We start from the raw sequence: 22,361 nt of genomic DNA, 5'->3' as shown, positions 1-22,361 counted from the left end.
CGCAGTCGAGCGCGAATGTTTGAAATCACCGTTAAATCTTAAACTGATCACCGGTCTTTAAAACTGATACTTCCTTCATTATTGATATTTTTTCTCATTGCAGCGAACACAACACCAACCATTTCATTTAATTTTTTACATTTTTATTTTCATGTAGATTTTTGCCTCGTTTCGTTTCTTTGTTCCTTTGCGATACAGATTTTTTTTTAATTTAATTTGCATCGGCTACAAACTTTCACACATCAACGTTTCTATTAGCCTGCACCAAAGCCCAGCGAACATGCGGAAGGAGAATGGAACATTTCCTAACCTAATGCCCGCCTGTTTGTGTGTTTGTGTTGTTTTGTGTTGTTTTGTGTTGTTTTGTGTTGTATTTGTGGAATGAATCTCTGAAGTTGGCCAACCTCAACCCTACCCATTATATGTCCGCTTCATACGGCAACGGAGCCGGTTACTATAGCGTGGCCACCATAGTTGTGAATTTTCAATAGTAAGTAGTTATGTTTGTCACACTCCAATAGTAAGTGCTAGGTCGGCAGCCCGTTCGTTGCCGTTGTTGTCGTCGTCCACGCGCTATTGCACTTTCGATGGCCTATCGATTTGAGGATGGTGGGAAAGGAGCGCACAAAATTACTCCCAAAGAGCCGCGCGGGGAAAACTGAAGCCTCAGTCACATCACGGAGGGATGGGAATGAAGCAAGAAAGAGTGTATACGTGATACCGCGACCGAAATGCTTGCGTTTTCCCGCAAAAGCCTCCGGAAGGGATGCGAATTTTGCTAACCCCTTTCCCGCCATTTAACCGTTGGGGAAATGGAAAGGAGTGTTATGGAGTGTTATGTTATGGAAAGGAGCATAACACCACACTGTTAGGGGTGGGAAACATCTTCTTTTATACATCAAATAGACATGGAATTCGTTTATGCACTGGATGGCACACCACTAGACACAATGGTGCGTCTCCACCACTGTCCGCTCTCGATACACTGTACAATATTGTGTTGTGAATCCGAATAGAATGCGCTTATTGGTAAGAGTTGTTGTTTTTTTCTTGGTTTTTTAAGATAAAATTCAATAATTTAAAATATTACTCCCGCGCATACACTCCACTTTCCACCGTCACAAAGCCAGAAGTTCAGACAAATTAGTGTCTAACGTTAAATAATTCTACTAAGTGTGCGCTTTCAGAGATCAACTCAGTACATTCCCAGAGGAGGTGGGAAACAAATCAGCATGCTTTCTTTGCTTTTAGCCTGGTTTAATGGTTGTATGAGGGTATGGCAGAAAGCATATTGATTCTGTTTCTTATTTTATCGGGAATGGATTGAGTTTGCCGTTGGAATGATCCCGTTGCATTTCACTGAGAAAAGCAAGCAGAGCAAGGGAAGAAAGTATAAAACCTCCTCAAAACCCCTTCCTAACCTAAAGGTAACCTCCACAATAATGCTGTTATTTTTTTTGTTTCAATTATTTACTTAATTCCTCCAAAAACGTAGTAGCAAATCTATAATTCTTTTTTTCTTCTTCTTCTTCATACAAAGCATGCACACACGCGCACACATACACACACACATACACGCACAAGATCACGCACACGTTATGCCAAAAAACGAGAAAACAGCCAATTAATTCGGTACAGCGGACATTACGGCGGTAGTGGTACAATTTGGTTGCGCCTAAAAATCCAGTTGCCAAAAAAACACGCTAGAGAGCGCTCGGGTGCTCCTGCTATCATCAGACTAATGGACTAGCAGAGCCGCGTGGATGGAAAGCACGTGGACACGCCCCACTGCACTGCTGGCAACAGTGGCCAAGAGACAGTTGTCGGAGGGGATGTCGGTGCCTGTTCCAAATCCACGGCTGCTTCCTCTTACACTACACCACTTACATAATTTTGCCTAACCTCTAAACGCCAGAATGTAGAGTACACTCCCCGAGTGTGAGTGTTATTAGTGTGATTTTCTGCTTGGTTTCTTACACAGGCTTTCGATTTCTCCTGTGTGCCCTACTATTTGCATTTGCCCTATCGCTAAAATTCCAAAAATTCATAGTTTACATTTGTGCTCCGTTGGGACGATCGTGGCATGGTGGCGCCGCGAGACGTTCGCCTTCGCCGCCAGCCCGAACGTGGCCCGATTTTTTTCTTAAATTTTGAAACAGAAGATCATAACCATCAACGTAAAAGCAGTCCTTCTTTTCTTATTTTTTTGGTTTTGGTTTTGTTTTCATGGGTTTTTTTTTTGGTTTCTTCTTCTACTATTCCACTACCTTATGCTCGTTTATCCGCGACAAAATTGTTACCGAATTTTATCTTCTTTTCGCAGTCGCACAATTTTGATCGACCCACATTCACACTTTGGTTGTGTTTTGGAAAATGCAAAATGATAATGTTTAAAATTTAAAAATGTTAAATATACATTAGGAAACTAGAACGAACTTAATAACAGCACCAACCGTGGTCTTTGCAGGTACAAAAATAGACAAAAAATATTATAAAAATACACATAAAGACATAAATACATAAATGAAGACTTTTTATGACTAGCCAGTACATAATACGTATCACATCACAAAATCACACAAAATAATTCCTCACAGAAAAGAGGTTAAAATATTTAAAAAAAAACACACACACCAATTTCGATACATTAATTCCTCATACACACATACTTAATCACGCGTTCTCGCCTCTTCGATCATTCATCTTCACACACCAGACACACACACAGCTCAGACAAACACTCACGCCCCACAATAACTCTGTACCTTCTTACTGAAAAGCTTAAATGCCTAAATTCCCGATTAAACGGGTTGCTAAATTTTGCCACATTCTCCGTTTTTTTTTTTCATTTCCTTCCGCAACGTCTTGCCTTCATACTGTACTGCCCTCCCTCGTGCTGTCTTCCATCCTTTCCACAAGAGCTTGCACCAAATAAATATGTACAGAACGGTAGCAAACCGAACGAACAAGAGAGTTCTGCCTTTCTACCTAGCTTTCCAACCCAGCTTTCGTTCGATTTGATGCAGTTTTGCAACTGGAGCTTCTACACCTTCTAAATGCTTTGCCTATGCGAGACTCTTTGCCTCTCTCTCTCTCACTCTTTCGACTAGTATGTGTACAGGGCCAGCATGCGAGCAGCAGTAAAGGTTTCGCTTTTTTTTTTACACTTTCACCTACTGTGCCCCTGCCGCAAGTGGCCGACTGACTAGTATGACTAGAATGTTACTCGCTGTCACGTCGGAACGGATCGACGTGTTGGTTCTGCCCCCGTTCCTTCTCTCGCTTCTCGGCTCGTATGCTTTACTAAAAGAAAGAGTAAGGCAATGAAAGAGATACGATAAATTCGCACTAGAGGGCGTTTAATCCGGTTAAGGAACCCCCCATAGCTGCCTAACTAGAACCTCTTGCGTCATAGCAAAATGACTGTGTACCATTTGCAACCAAATAAACCCGGTACGCGTGTAGAGTGTTTAACAACTTAAGCATAAGTTCGGTATAGCCGTATTAACGTAAGGAACGTATGTAATGGGGATACATCGAAAAAAAAACAGAAAGTAATACCAAACCCAACAATAAACTAGCTCACCCACGCTGCGGGTGTTTCAATTATACTACTCTCTCACTACCGCTCAGTACAGATACTGATCGATGAGGTGCAGCTCGAGCGGCGTCACCGTCGCGCTGCTCTCCGTGACCGCCTCCGCCAGATAGTTCTTGATGAAGTACGGCAGCGCCAGCCGGTCCAGCTTTTCCCGCGTGTTAATGTGCTTGATGATGATGGCCCGGCACCGGTCCTGCAGGTTCACAAAGTCCCGGCGCGTCTCCGACAGCAGCATCTCCGTCTTGGCCGCGGTCGAGCATACGATCGGGTACAGTGGCTCTCGGACCTACAAGTGAAACACGCACAGTTAGTACATTTCCTTCAGGTGGGCAGTGTATTTTTGGAAGGGTGATTTCCCGCACCCCTCATTTACCTCATTCAGCCCACGGAAGGCAATGCCGAGACAGACGTCATCCTTGTAGTACGTAAGCGTACCGGCAATGCCGTCAAACAGGAGCCCAATCTTGGTCGGTTGGTTTTCCTTAAAGCGCTTGGTGTAGTTGCGGGCGACGCCTCCATGCCACAGCAGACCCTTGTGCGAAAGGCCCCAGCCGTTCCGGTCCTCGCCGAGCAGGTTGGTGAACATGTTCACGTGCAGCCGAGCCTTCTTCGTACCGATGCCGAACATCATGCTGCAATTAAAAAAAAGGGGGAATTGGTAAGTGTGTGTGTGTGTGGGAGTGTGCGAGAGTGTTGTCTAAATATTTAACAAGCAAAAGAAGGTGCTATGAAATTGATAAACATGTACACCATTTTCGTTGTACCGATACCATACATAAAAGGAAAATAGAGTTCCTTCCCCATCCTTAATCGTGTGAAGTAGAGCGAACACAGAACACAACGTCCCGTACATCTATACTGTTGCCTGCCTTTTTTGCTCTTATTGTGTCTGGTACTGGTGCTGGTGCAATAAAACTAATCGCTCCTTAACCATTTGCAAACATAGACCACTCTTGCAAGCGTTTCCTAAAGCAAACATCACGTACGAACTGAGCGTTTGCAACTTGCACACCGGGGTATGTGCACTTTCCATGCGAAGCAAACAAGCTGTAGTGGACGCGCACACATACACACGCGGCAGGATCCTGTTATTTGATTCGCCATTTTACAGGGTGTGGCCGGAAAGAATTGGATGTGGTTTAACTCCAAAATAAAATTCCTTAAATACACTTTTAGTAAAACCTTGATAAAAAATACTAAAACCTTGATGAAACAATTTGATAAAAATGTCAGCTACTACCAGCGGCAAGGATTCATGAGTCATGGAGGTCCTAAGCAGTAATATTTGATGGGACCCTTTCGAATCATTTGAATCACATGTTTGTTCAAAATATGACTTTTTTACAATATGTTCTCAAAAGTTTGCTTTGTATGAAAGATGTTTTTGATATATTTGTTTTTTTTTTTTTTTTTAATTTTCATAACGAAGCAAAAAGCCCATAAAATTTATACAGTGGAGCGCCGTTTATCCGTGTACCTTTTATCCGGCTGTCCGTTTATTCGTGCTGTTGAGAAATGACAGTTCAATACAATGGTGACATTGCGTTATGAGCGGGATATTTAAAAAAGCGGTTAAAAGAGCACATTGTCATAACAAAAGACACGATAATTCAAGCAAATTTCAAATATTCTCATGGGAAATATATGACGTTAATAAAAACTAAGTTATTTTTTATAAACAAATAAGATAATTTTCCAATAATTAATCAGGAATTGGTGATAAAATATACCATTTGACACATTATCCGTGTTATACGCATATCCGGACGAGGTAAAGTCCCGAGAAGCCCGGATAAACGGCGCTCCACTGTAGTTGTATCCAATTTTAAGTAGGAATTCTAATTACACTGCAAGAACATAACCAACAGCGACAAATCATACAAATTAAATACATAATATTGTTTTGTACACAGAGGTTTAGGTTGGCTAAAAGTCTTTTTAATTATAAGGGATCTTGGAAGGAGTCTTTGCTTTGTAATACTTTGTCTGTGCTAGCTCTTTGAAGGCAATAGTATAGTTCAGCCAGACTTCAGATGTGCGGTAAAAATAAATCTCAGCGGAGGCCTATGTAAACCCGATGTGTCATATTAAACTACTTTGGAGTTGTTATAAGCTTATCAAAACTGCTTAATAGACATCCGTTGAACCCTCCTTTGAGCTCGGGCCCCCTAGCGGCCACCTCTAAGTTAGGTTAGCGCATTGCGTTGAACGTTTGGTTTATACAATTTGAGTTCATATTACTTCGTAGAGTAATTCAACATTTGATTCGAATAAAATGTGTGCTATTCTTTCTGCCTCACATTGTAAAACACAAACCACCATACCAACCGGATCCTTACCGCACGCAAAAAGAGCATCACACATTTGCAATCCCTTTGCGTTGCGATTTTGCAATAAATCTACATTTAGATAAGTGAAAGGTACTGCTGCTGCTGTACGTCCACGGCATCTACAACTTTTCCTCGCAGTCGCCGCATTAATCGAGATGAAAAGCAACCCATTTAGAATAATTAATGCAACCGTCGCCGACGACGACGAAAGGGTCCTCCCTTGTACAACCATTTCGGAGCAATCTCAGCTTCTCTCTTCCCTTTTCCACAAACTCCCACCACTTGTGTTTTCTCAATTATGCTAAAGCATCGCGCATCGGTAATTTGTACAAGGACGACCATTATACCTTCATTCTCCAACAAGATACTAACAACTCCGAAAAAAACCCACACACACACACTTATTAATAAATAAAGCGATTCAGAAGTGTTTTCTTAATGTCCGCAGTCGGGTTTTTGGTTCCGCCAGGGTCTTCAAGGTAAAAAGCGATAAAAAGAAATTGACACACAGTGACGTCAAACACGGTACGCACAAGCCTTCTGCCTGAAACGCATACCACGCGCTTTCGGCAAAGAAGGATTAAATAATAATTCTATTAGCTTGCCCAAAGTCCCTCATTGCCGCTACAAGACCTACAACCTTCCGACCAGGTACGGGAACGTACCCGGCACCGCACAAGAGCGGACATTAACAAATCTCAAACTTTATCGACTAATTTCCGCTTAATAAAGCGATTGAACAAAAAACGAACGGTTTCTGCACCGGCAATGAGGACCGATTGGAGCACCGAAACGACCCAAGTCTGTGCGCTGAAGGGTCTTACCAAATGTTCAAGATTTTAGAGTTTGAAAAAACACAGGCAAGACAGGCATGTTTTATGTAAAAATAAAGGTTCTGCTGAGAGAGCTGGTAAAGGTTGTGATTGTTATTTTGAGACGCTTCCTTCGCATTTTGGAGCAGCTGGAATGTGCCATTTAGCCCGAGAAAGACGTCGCAAAGGGCGCAAATAAGGTAATTTTAATTAAAAATTGTACCTTCCTTCGCTTCGAGGTGTACATCGGGGCATCCTCCAAATACTTAGACACATTCCAGAATTTAGAGGAAGATCGTTTATCTTTGTGGATAAGGAACCGAGGAAGTCGTGTTAAGTTAAGAGTCCCTGTTGGCGCTACAAAATTCTCAAATAATCGTCGATTATCTACAGAAGAATAATGTAAGTTATACGTAAGGTACTAGACTAGATTCGTCTCCTATTTAATATAAAACTTTCATCTCCATTAAGCAAATTAAAAATTGAACTAATAATATTCCCTGCTACACACTACAAACTCGCTCCCAAAACATACTAGTTTGGTGCGAATATTTGTTTACTCATCTACTCCAGCTAAGTACGCTGTACTCATCTACTCCAGCTAAGTACGCTGTCATTAAAAGGAAAATGCAAAAATTCTGTCTAGCGAGCACAATTTCCTCGCCCCATCCCATTGCATCGTTTTGTGCAAACGTGGCAAGTGGCACAAAAAACCCCGTTTTCACCCGCCACACAAGAGTCATGCTCGGGGTCGCAAGCAAAAAAATGGGTTCCTTCCATTCACACGCGGGGTAGATTTTTATGAGATTCCTTTGTCCCATTTTGTCACCCCTTATAACCCGGGGTTGAACACAAAAAATGAAAAATCAGAATCCGGTCCGGGGTTCAAACTATTGTAACACGAAATTAACAAAAGTTCGCCACATCCGGCATTGGTGTGGCACCAATCGACGGAAAAAGGGCGAACGAGCGACACGAAAACCTCGTGTATACCTCGAGTATACCGACCTCTTGTGTGTCCCGTGGCTGGGCTGGGACAGCTTGCTGGTGACACGGCGTAGAGCGTGTGTCTCCAAGTTCGCTCGACGTTCGTTTTGTTTGTTTCGTCCACTTGAAGCGACCAAGTTTTAGGGGTTGTAAATCACAATGATTTTTTTAAAAACACCTTCTACCGGTGGTGGTGGTGGCCTGGCCGTAGCACAAAAGGACGGTGTCAACAAGGCGCAGGACGGACCCGGATGCATGTACGGCGGAAGGGGAATAGCACGGAGGGAAGGGGGAAAATGAACAAAAACCCCACGACACGAAGGCATTGCAGGCTGACACGAACACAACGACCACTACTACCACCACCATCGTTTTTACGACACTGACAGGAATCCATTTTATCGACAACTTTTCCCAACCTGCCCAACTTCCGTGGCCCCGTCCGTGTGTGTTCAGCGATCCGCACTGAGATCCACCAACGCGCAGAGCGTAAAGCGGTAGCGTAAAAGCGCAAAAATACAACGATTTATAGCATCAATTAGAGCGTCTGGAAAGTGCTAAACCACACAACCCAGACCCAGACGTAGCTCCAATCGTAGCTGTCCCCCCGTAGCGAATGGGGATTGAGGGTTCGTCGTTTCGAACCCTGTGTGGTCATTAAAATACTTCTCCGGAAGACACTAGAACCTTTCGCCGGACGGACGAGCGCTATGAAAACCCCCGTTCGATCGGAACAACTTTCCGGGTTTGACATATCGATTGTATTTACAGTTGCTTTTACTCATGTGGAGAAGTATTTTCTTATGTTTCCTTTTTTTCCTCAAAAACTACATCCAGCGTTAATTGCAATATAAAGATTGTTTTTACACCCCACAAATGCTGACTAATACGCTTGCAGTGCCATTGCCTTCAATCAGTAAATTGACAACTGATTATGATAAATGATTGGCTCTACCCCTAACAAGGATAACCAGCTACAGATATTGCTGTTTTAATCTATTTTTCTTTTCCTCTCTATTGCATCATCATCGCGCTGATGCTCCGTTTTTGTTGTGAAATATGAAACAAGCTGCTCTTTGTGTTTTTTTTTTGCTTATCTAAAAATTACCAAACGCGCCGAAGGTATATATGACGAAGGTAAAAATTGCCCTTCTGCTGTTTCCACATATTAAGCGCCTGTAGGTATGCAACATGTGAATTTATTGTAACTTTTAAGCCAAAGTACACATTTTCCACAGGATAGCTTAGTAGAAGGTGTAAATAAATGTAATATGAGTCTTTTTTAAATTATATTTACTAATTTAGGTCAAACAGTTATCAATAACCATCAATTGGTATAAATGCAATGAGTTTCTAAGCCAAATCTAGCCACAAAAAAGGATAGTTCAGCAAACATTGAACATTAAGATACCGCCATAGATTTAGCACAAATGTTCTAGATTACTATCAGTGATCTCTAGGGTGGCGGCAAGCGTGTGTACATGTTGATACTAAATAAAATATATTATTCGCAAACCCCCTCTTACCTTCACCCTCCCAGTTTATCGCTCGTGCGAGCTTCCGAGATCGAATGGAAGTAAATTACATTTCGGATTTCGATGTTTGTTCGTTCGAGATAAAAACAACGCAACCCAATTTGCTATCCGAGTTACGAGCTGATACAAACAAAAAAGAACTGTGAACCGTTGTACGGTTTATTACTACCCGCCGTTCACCACACTAGCTGCGCCATAAACCGGACCGCCGGGAGCTGTGTTCTGATAATGGTAGCGTTAGAACTGTTGTTGGTATATGGTGGTTTTTGATGTTTGTGCAGGGAAGGACTCTAGCTAGACGAAAAACACACACCCCCACAACAACACCCGGGGAGAGAAAGTTTTTTACTGCGCTGCGCGCGTGCAAACTTTTTAGCAAATTATTTGCACAGTATTTGTTGCTGTTTGCCGTGCTGGATGCGATGTTGAGTTGTTGGCACAGTAACTAAAGAGCAGTATGGAGGAAGTGGGAGCTGAAAGTGGAGTGTGTGTATACTAAACTCATATGCTGTTAGCAAGGAGCTCTGTATTGCTTGGTAGCAAACAAGCGTTCGTATGGGGAGGAGCAATGGAAGAAGTTTTATAGAAAGTGAAATAGTTTAACTAAACATACAATTCAGGATTTTAGCAAAGACTCAATTAAACGATGTTCATAACTTGTGCAAAAGTTCCAACTACGCAGGTTCTTCTATTTTCTACTAGATGTCACTACTAATAGATGTTATTCACTTTGCTGCATGATGAGCGCCATGTTCAAAGTACTATTATGTTAATTAGTATAACAAAGTGCAAACTCGAGCACAAGCCAGAAAGGCGTACACGGACCAATACGAAAGATTTACCAAGCGATAGCATGTCACCGAAATAACATTATACCTAAGGTAGCCTACTGTCGCAACAAGGATGGAGATCTGGTCAGTAACCAGCCAGAGGTCCTCTCGCAGTGGGCTCAGTACTCTAAGACCAGTTTAACGAACAGCTGAAGATTTCACTAGCAGATAGTGTCATGCTATTGCCATCCAAGCATAAACGAAACCCAGAAAGCTATCCGTCGGCTAAAAAATAACAAGACACCCAGAACCGACTGGATCCCAGCTGAACTGGTCAAAAATGGAGGTGCACGGCTACCAAACGAGATTCATCAAATTGTTACTGATATGTGGGATAGGGAATCGATGCCTTGTGATTGGTTTCTCGGCATCATCTACACCATGTACAAGAAGGAAGATAGGTTGAACTGCAACAAGTACAAGGGTATTACGGTGTTGAATACCGCCTATAAAATATTATCTCTCATTCTTCAGGATCGCCTTGTCCCGCACGTCAAAGAGATAATCGGAAAGACTATCAAAGAGGATTCCGAAACGGACAATCAACCACTGAACAGATCTTCACCATGCGGCAGATCTTGGAGAAGATGGCTGAATACCATCTTTTCATTGACTTTAAAGCTGCATAGCATATAGCATAGCGAGGGTAAAACTATGCGACGCTATGAGCTATGTTAGTTAGAATGACTATGACCAACGTCACTTGCCAGGGGAGGGTGGATATAGAGTCTCTCAGGACCTTTTGCTACCACCAAGGGTCTGCGCCAGGGGGACGGGCTTGCCTGTCTCCTATTCAACTTGGCGCTAGAGAGTGCCATCCGTGACTCGACGGTGGAGACTTCGGGTACCATCTTCAATAAGTCAGCCCAGATCCTAGCATACGCTGATGATATAGACCATCATTGGTCTGCGGCTCTACTATGTAGCAGAAGCCTACCAAAGGATCGAGCAGGCGGCAGAGAACCTCGGATTGCAGATAAACGAGGCAAAGACCTAACTGATAGTGGCAACATCAGCGACCCTGTCAATAACTGATCCGAAACTATGTAGGCGTGACGTACAGATAACTGAACGCATTTTTGAAGTCGTCCCACAATTCACCTATCTTGGATCAAAGGTCAACAACGACAATAGCATGGAAGCAGAGTTGCGCACAAGGATGCTGGCTGCCAACCGGTCATTCTACAGTCTGAGAAATCAGCTTAACCTCAAAGAACCTGTCACGACGGACGAAGCTATATAGTATGTAGTACCGGTACTAACATACGCCTCTGAGACATGGACACTGTCATAATCTAACGAAACCCTCTTAGCCGCGTTGGAGAGGAAGATGCTCAGAAGGATTCTTGGCGCAGTATGTGTGGAAGGACAATGGAGGAGCCGTTATAATGACGAGCTACAACATATCAAGACCGCAAAGCGGCAATAGCGCCGGATAAGTAAGTAAGTAAGTATAACAAAGTTTTAGATAACAATGTATACAATTAGATTCAACCAATTCGAACACAGTCCATGTTTTGTTACACAATCTATGAACACAATTGCAATTTAAATCCCATGTCCCAAGCGGCGACGCGTCTCCATTTTACAATCGAAAATCCAGCGCCTCCTCCGGGCGCAAGGTCAGCTAATTGGGGCATGGAAAGGCGTTGCATTTCCTGCCATATTTCAGGGTCATACGTGCGTGAGCGACATGTTTGCGTGTCGCTTGCAATATGCAAGTAGGTTTGCTGCATATACTGGTGCAAGTAGTGTGTTGAAAGGGGAAATGGATTTCAATCCTTCCTGAAGGACATTAATTGCATGTACATAGGTTGAGTATATTATATTTCCCCATAATTTCACAGAAAACCCTGGAAGCTTTATTTTTAAGAGCGCAATATATCCCCACCAGAACCGTGTTCCGTGCAGGCTACCAGTTGCTGCTGTGCCTGCCCCATAAATCTATGCATTCTCTCTCAACAATGGCTCTGTATACCGTACAGCTTTCCTCTCTAGATCTCTCTCCACGCTGCATTCGTGCCAAAACAATGGTCCACAATCACGAGAGGACGAGGACGCCAACGCAGTGCCAAGCAACATGGTGAATCAACAAATGATTTGCAATGCCATGGTCTGTTGGCCATTTCTGCCCCCGTTTCAGGCCTTTTGGGTGGGTGTCCTTTTGGCAGCGAGCCTCTCTCTCTTCAGCGAACCGACTGACAAACGCAGCCCAGACGACGAACGTACCGTGTCGCGCTGAGCTTGCCCGTGTCTCTCGTCCGCCAGCCCCTCGACTGGAAACCAATTAGTAATCAGCTAGCACACAGGGAGAAAGATAAAGATAGAAATAAAAGGAACTCTAACCACACGAAAAGGCTATGCGGTTATGTCGTCTTTAGGACGCAACATTACAAAACTGAACACGGTTGGTTCGCGCGTTGGAGCAGAGGGAAAACCTCACGCAAAGGACATGACCCCACCACGGGTGGTGCCCACGCTACGATAACAAAAAAAAGGGTGGAAATAAAAAGCGCAGATGGGAAAATGGGAGACTTTCTTTCTTTCCTTTTGTCCATCCAAAACAGGGGGGGAGTTCGCTGTCTGTTGCCATGTAGCAAGTGGTTTTTGCTCTAGAACACAGGCAGGAGAAGTTGGTGTGGTTGTCCCTGTTCATTCTGTAGCTGCACCCACACGCCATCACCCCACCGTGTGCGTCCCAGCATGTTGTCCAAATGCGTACGTAACCCACATTCAGTTCCTGCGGACGACCGCCGTGTTGTCGTCTCATCATCAGCAGCTACGACGACGCATGTACAACGACGCCCGCTGGTTGATTGGTTTCCCTGTTCCCTGTGCTGATGGATTTATGATAGTTCCCTGACAGGCAAGGGGTTTTTATGTGAATGTAGGGGAAAACAGTCCGCTCGAAAACAGTTGCCCAGTGATAAGAGTGGGCCTTGTGTATGTGTGTACTGTGTTGTTTCCCATTTTACCATATCCCGGGAGCGGTGGTATCGATTTTTCATGCGCAACAAACCATATCTCTCGTGCGTACTGCACGCTCAACCCTCGTCCCTTCCCCCGCTTACCTCGTGCCGAAGACGCGCTGCGATAGGCTGATTTCCCAGTAGTAGCGGCCGTTGTTGAGGACGCGCGTACCCCGAATGCCGGCCGTCCCCTTGCTCCAGTTCGGGTGGAAGTAGACGCGCCGATTGTCCGACCGGCTCAGCCACACCTCCTTCGACCGGTCCCGCTTGTTCCAGCTCCACAGGTCCTCGCAGCCGTTCACGAGCGGCCGCTCCTGGTCCTGCCCCGCGAAGCTGCCGTCCGGGCAGCACGACGAGCTGGTCGCATCCATCGGATGTCGCCCGGACGGCCCTGGCCCGTCGTCCTCTAGCAGCTGCAACGATTGCTGCTGCTGCTGCTCACCGTCGGAGTGCACCGAACCGGCCTCCGACGAGGAGGCGGACGAGAGGGACGAGTTGGAGGCGGATATTGCGCTCGGTTCGGTATCGCTGGGCCCAAGGCCACCGATGCTGCCGCCCCCAACCCCTCCGACATTCCGGTTTTCGTTGATCGTCATCAGCTCGTCCTCGTCACCGCTTGTCCCCGCCACCGTCCCCACCAACGCTTCCGTCGCTGCTCTTGCCGTGCCGCCGAACCGTCCTCCTGCTCCTCCTCCTCCTCCTACGCCTCCCCTGGCCCTCTGGTGCGCACGCGGTGACGGCGGTCTAGCACTCATGCATGCCTACCGAACGGATCGCTCCTTCTCTCTCTCTTTCCTCTTCCCTCTCCTCTCTCTCAATAGTGATTGTTGTAGTAGTGCGTTGCTCGTTCCCCGTACGCCAGCCCGCCGGTGTCCCGCTGGTACATCAGTTCCGCCCGGTTGCGGCGGGTGCGGCGCGGACGTACCCCGAGCCCTGCCGTGCCACTGTGGCCGCCTCCACCACCACCACCCAGACCGCCGCCGCCGCCTCCACCGTAGCCGCCGTACTTGCCACCGTCCGGATGGCGGTGGTGCGGGTGTATCAGGAAGGAGTTGTAGCACCGCAGCACGAGCTTGTTCAGAAACACGCAAATGTTCTTCAGAAACAGCAGCACCAGTATCAGAGTCATGCGGAGACTTTCGGGCGAAGGAGGGAGCCGTGGGTTGGAGTGCTAGGATGGAGTGCTGCTGTCACCCCGCCACCCTTCTTCTCCAGTGGGCGGGGCGCGGTTGGGTAAAGGAGCTGGCGGAAAAAAACACCTCTTTGTGCTAGCGCTGCACAGAAGGGGAAAGCGAAGGGAAGGGGACAACACACTTCCGGGCACACACACACACTAAATTACACAAGCACACGCACGCAAGTGTTTTTGGGTTTTAACGCAAAAACTGCAAAATTAGATGAAAAATTGTTAAAACTTTTCCCCCACACACATGCATACAAATACTCTTTTTTCCACTTTTTATCGTTTATCACTTGCAGGTTTCGTTTGCCAGCCTGTGGCCCTCTGCTTGATGATGGTGGCTTGCCAAGTGCACATTTTCGCTCGCGCGTTGTCTGCACCCGGACGGCAACAGCAACAGCAGCACAAATGCGCCATCGATTTTCAGCACACCAGCAAGGGAACGAACGGTCGTCGCTGGCTACCCATGTGTCCAGTGTACTTGCTCGAGCACTTGCGAAATGCGTCTTACCGAGTTGAGGCGGACGGACACGGCACTCGCAACCTCGGTATTGCTTTCTGCACTTGCTCTGTCACCACCCCCCAAACCCTGAACGTCCATTCCCCGGTTTGTGCTACTGCGACGGCGCACCAGCGCAGCAGCCCTTTCTGCTGCCCCGTGGAGCCATCCGAAGCAATGCAATCCCTCCCCCCCTTCCTGACGATTCTAAACGGTTTTATGCAATATTAGTTTGGAATGGTAAATAACACACCAAAACACACACACACACACACACACACACACACACACACACACACACACACAAAACAAAGCTCCCAACGAACCCGCGAAACGCACTGCGAAAGTGTCACTTACACTTAATTACACACACCGCGGACCACGGGACGATCGAGCTCCGCTACGTTCGATGGTCGCTGTCGCTCTGCAAGAAAAAAGCGAAGGTCCGTTTCACCCTCGAGCAACACGCACACACACGCGCACGCAAGGACCGTGTAGCACAGTGTGCGTGTGCGACGTACACAAAGGAGCCCTCAATGGCAGAACACGCAAGGATCTGAAGCGCAGTAGGCGCTAGCTCGGCGTGTGTGTATTGGTGACAATTCCGACACACACGCACACTATTGCACAACCACCATCGTCACCCTTCTCAGTGTGTGATGCAAAGGGGGATGATTTGCTTTTCACCCTCCACCCGCTATGTTTTTCCAGCACGGGGTGAGTATTTTGTGTATATATGTGGGTGTGTGTGTGTGTGTGTGTACTGTATACATTGCTTTACTCCGCGCACCCGGTCTTCCTCTCGCTATCGATCCGACCATTTGCGGCACTGTGTGCGTTTTTGAGGTGCGAGTAAGCGAGCAGGGCACAGTGAAAGAGAGCGAGACGAAGAAGGGAATGATTTGTTTTGGAACAACAGGCCACAGATACGGTTGTGTGTGTGTGTGTGCGTATGTGTGTGTAAAAGGAAAAACACTACCGGAAGGGGGATGACGATACCGTCCGTCGACCAAGGGGGTGGCATAAGCACTACTAGCGAGTTCGGGGAGGTTGCTTTTTTAACGTGGTAAATCTAATTTAACAAATATATATTATTTTATTATTTCGATCAATACCGATTGATACTGCAAGAAAGGAAAGGAACGTTAGAAGGACAGTAGAAAGAGTTTTTAATTTGATTTGACTTAGAATTGATAACTTTCTAGAATATGGGTTGCTGTTTCTAAATGGGTCTAAAAGGGTCGCTACAGTCTAACAATGAGCTGGAATGCATGCAACATAACGTTATTTTAATTTTTTGTTATCTTTCTGACCAAAAAAACTCATTTACTTATATTATAGAATCCAAAGAAGTCAATATTAATATGAATCACTACAAAAAAGTGAAGCAAACAGCTTATACGCTCCACTTTTGACCACAAGTTGCGACAGTTTGTTTTCTAATATCCTTCCAATGAGCTTCATTCATCAATTCATAGGTTGCGTTACATTGTTAAGCCTCGAATAGGCTTCCATCGCAGAGGGCAACATCATTCTGCACCAAGTGTCTCTTATCTTTCCGTTCTTCGCCCCTTATCTCTCATCACGCATTATTCAGATGCAACATCACATGTGACTCCATGCGCTAATGTACGGTTTTGTGGGTTTATTTGGTTTTAGTTTATTTTATTCAATTCTTCCACGGATACGAAAACACACCTGCTCCTATGCACTTGCCGGCCCACGTTGCCTCCGCCGTACAGATTGCCTTACAAACTAGCGCCTTCAAAGGGGGAGCGTTAGACACGAGCGGCCTGCCCAAAACACATGCGGATTAAAACATGTTGAATATATTTTGTTTAGACGTTTTGCTGCATTTCGTAAGGGGAAACGTGTGGAGTATTTAAATTCTTACGCAAAACAGGGAAATAAATAAAACAAAAATTTCAAACATATCCCTGTGCTGCAAATGTTCAATGATGTACGACGGGGAAAACGAAGAAAATTAAAACTGAATCCTTTTCCAATTATACATTTACCCTTCATCCAGCTTTATAGCAAATAATAATCCTTGTTCGATACTTGGAAACAATTGTGGAACACCGCGGTGTAAGGCAACTGACAAGAAAACACTAACAAACAATAATAATAAGTGAACCACTGCCGAGAGTAGTGTAGGATGACTGGCCTTGCTGGCAACGAGCCGCTTATTTCACGAAATCCGGATTTGGCTCGATCTTGTTGGCAAACTGTAGGTGATTGTCGATGATTTGGAACATCTCCTGTGGCGCAGGAAACCGGCCCGTCTCCAGCTTCGACCACACCGGCACATCGTTCAGCGTTATCTCGAACGCACCGGATGATATTAGCTGTACCCCAAATAGTTGCATTATTTTAGAGCTTGTTTTACCGATTGTGCACCCCCCATTTACCCCCCATTTGCTACAACATACCTGCGCTTCCAGCGTGTTGCCGAGGAAGAAGATCATCATCGAGGCGTACAGCTTGTTGTTGAAGCACCATTGCCACCAGCCGGCAAACGGGTTGCCGATGTAGCGCCCGATGTCGTAGTTCGACATCAGGGCGGCGATCAGCAGCAGCTTCGTCACCAGCAGCACCTTCGACAGCAGCATGTTCACGCCGGACGGATCGTAGTTGCTGCCCCGTATCGTAATTTCCGGATACTTCTCCAGGATGAGGTTGTGGTAGTCGTCGAACGCTTTGCGATACCCGCAGGAATAACTGCGCCGCGAGGGGTAAACACAGCGGAAAAAGAGAGAGAAATATTGATCAGCCCCACTCTCTACGCCAACTTCCACCTTCCGCTTTCGATCCATCGATCCACTGAACTGGAGGTTGCCACTGCCTGCCCCACTGCTTACCAGTACAGGAACGTCATCGTTGCACCGTAATTGCCAACATCTTGGCTGAACTTGGTCAGTGGTATTTCCTTCTCGGCCTCGACCATACTCACGGCCAGACCGGCCAGCAGTACCGCCGCCAGCAGCTTAAAGTGTGACCGGACGAAGGATCGCACCATCCTCATGCTGCGACTGTGATGCGACTCTGTGTGTGTTTGATACAAGAACAACGCGCTAACAACAATTTCCTATGTTTTAATTAGTTTAGTTTCGTTGCGGTCCCCGAAAAAACGATACGAAAAGGCGAGAACTTCAATTGGCCTCTGTTTTACTGTGTGTGCTTTTCTGGTGTGTGTTTTTTTCTCTATTTATCAGTGATAGCTGTCGCGTTTGACAGTTTGTTAACAACGGCTAATGCTGCGTTTACACGGCGCTCAACGGCTGACGTAGCGATAACGGCACCAAAGACGTTAGAAATTTGAACTGGCGGTTACTGTTTCTATGTTGATGAGGTCATTTTGGGACCATTAGCTAAGCTACTTTTAGTAGACGATGCAGGTGACTTATTCATTCTTCTAGTGAATTTAACGTAAAAGTCACTGCACAATTAACAGACTGACCTTTAAACCGAAAATACAATAATATAAATAACAAACACGGCATATGTTTTGTAGTTTTATTAATCGAATAATTCGCTTACATATTCGTTTCAGTGGTTTTTTTTTGCAGTTTTCTAACTTATAAAGCTGATACTGGTGACGATACATTCGTTTTTACTAATTATCGTAACCAATGGCACACCAGAATCATCTCAGCGAGACATTCACACGAATGTTGCAGGGGTTAGCGAAACAAATCGGGAAAAAGTAGGGACCAAACGCCATGTTTGGCGCGGGACGAAGGAACGAAGGAAAAAAAAGGAACAACTAGGAATACCAGGAGCGGTTCTGCTGGTAACGTTTTATGCTGCTGGGCTGGGATATAGAGGCTAGCTCCTACTGGGCAGTTTGGTTTGTTAGAACACAGAACATTCATACGACTACTACACATCATCCTTATCGACCAAAAACGAAATGCTGGAAAATTATGTTTGGAAAATTTAAGCTCCTGCTGCTGCAGCCACCAGCTCCATCTTCAACCCTCTCTCTTTCTCTCTGTCTCTCCTCGCTAGCCCTGGTAGCGGTTGCGGTTACGCTGCCGACCCGGGGACACCCGTCTTCTGGAGCCTGGTGCCGGCTGTGGTGGCGGTGGCGGGTACACCGTAGACGTATTCGCTCTGCGAAGGGCCGACGCCGTTATCGTGCTGCCCCCGTGCAGTGTTCGCATGATGCCTGCCTTTCGACGGCAAACGATGCAGCTGCAAGACAGGAAAAGGAGAGCATTTCCACGTTAGAGCATTTCCATGTTCGGGGTCCACAGAAACGAGAAGACGAGTGACTTACCGGCTCACTTTGCTCGTTTGGTGTGCCTTCAGCGTTTGCGGCTGGGGCCGGTTGAACTGCATCGCGTCGTCAATGATCGTCAGCCAGAAGGAGGAGATACCGTCGTAGAAGTTGCACGTACCGTGCCCGTGGCACTCGATGACAGGCTGCGGCCGGAACTCTTCCATGCACGAGCCGGGCGACACAAAGTCCTGACCGAAGCCGCCCGAGTTGTCCGACGTGTGCTAAGCAAAGAGGAAGATCCCAATCGGTCAGTACCATTATCAAACATCATTAGCGACTCGCGCATCCTTACCATTGCATAACTGTAGCCAAGCCACAGCTCCTCCCATCCTTCCGGACAGTCCGGTATGCTCATCGACTGGCTGTGCAGCGCCATGACGCGCGTGTTCGACTCGCACACGCTGCAGCGCGAGATGTACCGCTCGACCTGGTCGGCCGGGATCGGTGCCATCGACATCGGCATCGGTTCGGGCGTCGCCAGCCAGATCGTGTCGTCGTTGTTCGAGGCGTAGTTGCAGACGTTGTTAATATCACAGAACATGAACGGCATGGTGCTGAAGCGCCGCAGGCACGATCCGGCCGCACCGAGATCCTGCCCCACCGACCGGCTGCTAGCGATGACGTTCACGAGCGAGTACCCGTCCCACAGCTTGTACGTGTTGATCGGGCACTCCGGGATGGTCACCTTCTGCGAGTGGCGCGCGAACAGGTAGCCCAAGTTTTTGGGCGGTGGCGGTGGTGCCGCCGGCTCGCCCGGCAATCCCGGCAGCCCCGGCAGTCCCTCGATACCGCTCCGTCCGGGGGCACCGGCAATGCCCTGCTCGCCCTTGAAGCCGACCTCGCCCGTGGCGCCCTGCTCGCCCTGCAGTCCCTGCATGCCCTTGGGGCCACGGCTGCCCGGGTAGCCCGGCGGGCCCATGTCACCTTCGTCGCCGGGCTCGCCGCGCAGTCCGGGCGTGCCCCGGTCGCCCGGTTGCGTCGGCCGCCAGTTGGACAGGTTGGGCAGATCGCCCACCTCGCCCTTCATGCCCTTCAGGCCCACCATGCCGTGGTAGCCTTCGAGTCCGACCTCGCCCTGCAGACCCTTCGGCCCGGGCAGACCGCGCAGTCCGGGCAGCCCCGTCAGTCCTCGGTCGCCCGGGAAGCCGGGCGGGCCGACCATTCCGTCCAGCCCCGGCAGCCCGTCCTCGCCCGGATCGCCCCGGAAGCCGGGCATGATGGCGCCGATGCTGCCGGGCATGCCGCGCGGTCCGGCCGGACCCATCACACCGTCCAGGCCGGGCAGGCCGGGCAGCCCGTCCAGCCCGGGGGCTCCCTCATAGCCGGTGTCGCCCCTCATGCCCTTCAGCGCACCATTCACGAAGCCTGGCATGCCGGCCAGTCCCATCGGCCCGTTGTCGCCGTAGTCGCCCGGCGCTCCCTTGTTGCCGGGCAGGCCGGGCCGTCCGGTCAGTCCATCGTAGCCAGCGTCGCCCTGGTCGCCTCGCTCGGGGCGCGTTTCCAGCTCGCCCGGCTGTCCCTTCATGCCGGGGTCGCCGCGCTGTCCCTTCGGTCCGTCGTGTCCCTCGATGCCGACCATGCCGACGAATCCGGGCAGTCCCTGTTCGCCCTTCCGGCCCGGGTAGCCTCGCTGGCCCTTCAGTCCCGGCGGTCCCTCGTCTCCTTCCGGACCCTCGGGGGCGGGGTCACCGCGGTCGCCTTGCTGGGCCGAGCGCATCATAACGTTGCCGGGGATGCCAGGCAGTCCCGGGTCGCCCACCATTCCAGTCAAACCGGTCGGTCCGACCGGACCGACGTCACCGCGCAGTCCCTTTTCGCCAGCGTAGCCTCGCAGTCCGTCCTCGCCCGGTTCGCCCGTTTCGCCCCGCGATCCTTGCTCTCCTCGCGGGCCCAACGGCCCACGCGGTCCGGGCCGTCCCGGGCGTCCGGCAATGCCTGGATAGCCATCGCGTCCTTTGTCGCCGGAGATACCCTTCGGGCCGAACACGCCGACATCTCCCCGCTCGCCCTTCGCACCCGGTCGGCCCGGGATGCCGGGGAAGCCCGGGGCGCCCTTCTGTCCCTTCACGCCCGGATATCCGTCGATGACCTGGCCGGCGTCTCCCTCCTCGCCCTTGCGACCCATCTGGCCGGGGCGTGCGTTGTACCCGGGCGGGCCCATCATGCCCGGCTCGCCGTTTTCGCCCTTCATGCCGCTGAACGAGGCGCTGCCCTTGCGTCCGCGCGGTCCCACATCGCCAAAGTCACCGCGCTCGCCCTTCCGGCCCGGAGCTCCGTCGCGCCCCGGGAAGCCCATATCACCCGGGTCGCCGGTCGGGCCGGCCAGTCCGCGCAGTCCCGCCAGTCCGCGGGCGCCGGTCAGACCGGGATAGCCTGGATCGCCCGTCGGTCCCCGTTCGCCCTGGTAGCCTTCCTCGCCCATATCGCCCATGCGTCCCTGCAGGCCGCGCTCGCCCGGCAGTCCATCGTCGCCGGGCAGTCCGGGCAGTCCGTCGCGTCCGATTTCACCCCGCTCGCCCTTGGGCCCGGGGAAACCTTCCATGCCCGGTTCGCCCCGTTCGCCCTTGTCGCCGTACGGTGCCTGCAGACCATCGCGGCCCGGCAGGCCCGGCGCTCCACGATCGCCGTAAATGATGTCACCCATCTGGCCCTTGTTGCCGCGTAGGCCCGGCTTGCCGAGCGGGCCCGGATCGCCCCGCTCTCCCTTCACTCCCGGCATTCCGGTCGTGCCGCGGATACCTTCCGGGCCCTTGAAGCCTTTGTCGCCAATTTCGCCGTAGAAGCCGCCCTCGCCTTCCACGCCCTTTTCGCCCATCAGTATCGGTCGGCCCGGGTCACCGCGCTGGCCGCGCAGCCCCTGCAGACCGGGCATCCCGTCCGGTCCGGGACGGCCATCTTCGCCCGGCATTCCGGCCGGCCCGTGGTCACCGATCACGCCGTAGTAGCCCTTGTAGCCCTCCGGTCCCTGACGGCTGACGCCGGGCAGTCCGGCCGGTCCATCCTGGCCGCGCATTCCGTGCAATCCCATTTCGCCCTTGTAGCCCTTTTCGCCCTTGGGGCCGACGTCGCCGGGCACTCCCGGCAAGCCTTTCGGGCCCGCGATGCTGTACGTCATCTCCGACATAGCGCCCGGTTCGCCCCGATCTCCCTGGTCACCGCGCTCTCCTTTGGCACCTCTGTTGTATGATGGGGGAAGGGGAAGAGAGAAGGAGAGAGGATGATAGAGATAGAGACATGCAGAGTGGGGGAGATACAGAGAGATAGATAAATAGAGAGATAGAGAGAGAAATAGGTAAATAGAGAGATAGAGAGAGATAGAGATACAGAGAGAGA

The 22,361-nt window shown here is 49.0% G+C and overlaps 3 protein-coding genes across 5 annotated transcripts in view; all 3 read right to left on the bottom strand.

The window, feature by feature from the left end:
* Positions 1–2,621: 2,621 nt before the first annotated feature.
* LOC120959039 (SPRY domain-containing SOCS box protein 3) lies at positions 2,622–15,193 on the bottom strand. 3 transcript variants are annotated; one of them, XM_040382166.2, is made up of 4 exons: positions 15,101–15,193; positions 13,167–14,449; positions 3,975–4,233; positions 2,622–3,887 (listed from the first exon to the last, which is right to left on the bottom strand). In XM_040382166.2, exons 2-4 carry the CDS (start codon positions 13,817–13,819, stop codon positions 3,630–3,632), a joined length of 1,170 nt encoding a protein of 389 aa, XP_040238100.2. In that variant the 5' UTR covers positions 13,820–14,449; positions 15,101–15,193; the 3' UTR covers positions 2,622–3,629. The 3 variants fall into 3 exon arrangements, with proteins under 3 accessions (XP_040238100.2, XP_040238102.2, XP_040238103.2); XM_040382168.2 differs by having other exon boundaries at positions 15,070–15,188; XM_040382169.2 differs by having other exon boundaries at positions 15,083–15,188.
* A 1,180-nt stretch (positions 15,194–16,373) lies between these two features.
* LOC120959041 (thioredoxin reductase-like selenoprotein T homolog CG3887) lies at positions 16,374–17,954 on the bottom strand. Its single transcript, XM_040382171.2, has 3 exons — positions 17,605–17,954; positions 17,176–17,464; positions 16,374–17,091 (listed from the first exon to the last, which is right to left on the bottom strand). The coding sequence occupies exons 1-3, from the start codon at positions 17,766–17,768 to the stop codon at positions 16,930–16,932; spliced, it is 615 nt and encodes a 204-aa protein (XP_040238105.1). The 5' UTR covers positions 17,769–17,954; the 3' UTR covers positions 16,374–16,929.
* Positions 17,955–18,245: 291 nt separating this feature from the next.
* LOC120959038 (collagen alpha-1(III) chain) overlaps positions 18,246–22,361 on the bottom strand; it is a 29,675-nt gene continuing 25,559 nt past the window's right edge. Inside the window, exons 5-7 of the mRNA XM_040382165.2 lie at positions 19,321–22,204; positions 19,026–19,249; positions 18,246–18,940 (exon numbers count right to left, since the gene is read on the bottom strand). Of these exons, the coding sequence (XP_040238099.2) occupies positions 18,751–18,940; positions 19,026–19,249; positions 19,321–22,204 (3,298 nt within the window). The 3' untranslated portion in view covers positions 18,246–18,750. The remainder of the gene's footprint in view (positions 18,941–19,025; positions 19,250–19,320; positions 22,205–22,361) is intronic.

This window comes from Anopheles coluzzii, chromosome 3 (genome assembly GCF_943734685.1).
Source record: "Anopheles coluzzii chromosome 3, AcolN3, whole genome shotgun sequence".
Lineage (NCBI taxonomy): Eukaryota > Metazoa > Arthropoda > Insecta > Diptera > Culicidae > Anopheles > Anopheles coluzzii.
This window is presented reverse-complemented; position numbering and strand designations above follow the sequence as displayed.

Coding starts and splice junctions, on each gene's coding strand:
- LOC120959039 (XM_040382166.2), bottom strand. CDS start 13,819: ATGAGTGCTAGACCGCCGTCACCGCGTGCGCACCAGAGGGCCAGGGGA. Junction 4,234..13,166: donor CAGCGCGTCTTCGGCACGAG/GTAAGCGGGGGA, acceptor TTTTAATTGCAG/CATGATGTTCGGCATCGGTA. Junction 3,888..3,974: donor CCTTCCGTGGGCTGAATGAG/GTAAATGAGGGG, acceptor TTTCACTTGTAG/GTCCGAGAGCCACTGTACCC.
- LOC120959041 (XM_040382171.2), bottom strand. CDS start 17,768: ATGAGGATGGTGCGATCCTTCGTCCGGTCACACTTTAAGCTGCTGGCG. Junction 17,465..17,604: donor ACGATGACGTTCCTGTACTG/GTAAGCAGTGGG, acceptor CTCGCGGCGCAG/TTATTCCTGCGGGTATCGCA. Junction 17,092..17,175: donor GCAACACGCTGGAAGCGCAG/GTATGTTGTAGC, acceptor TTTGGGGTACAG/CTAATATCATCCGGTGCGTT.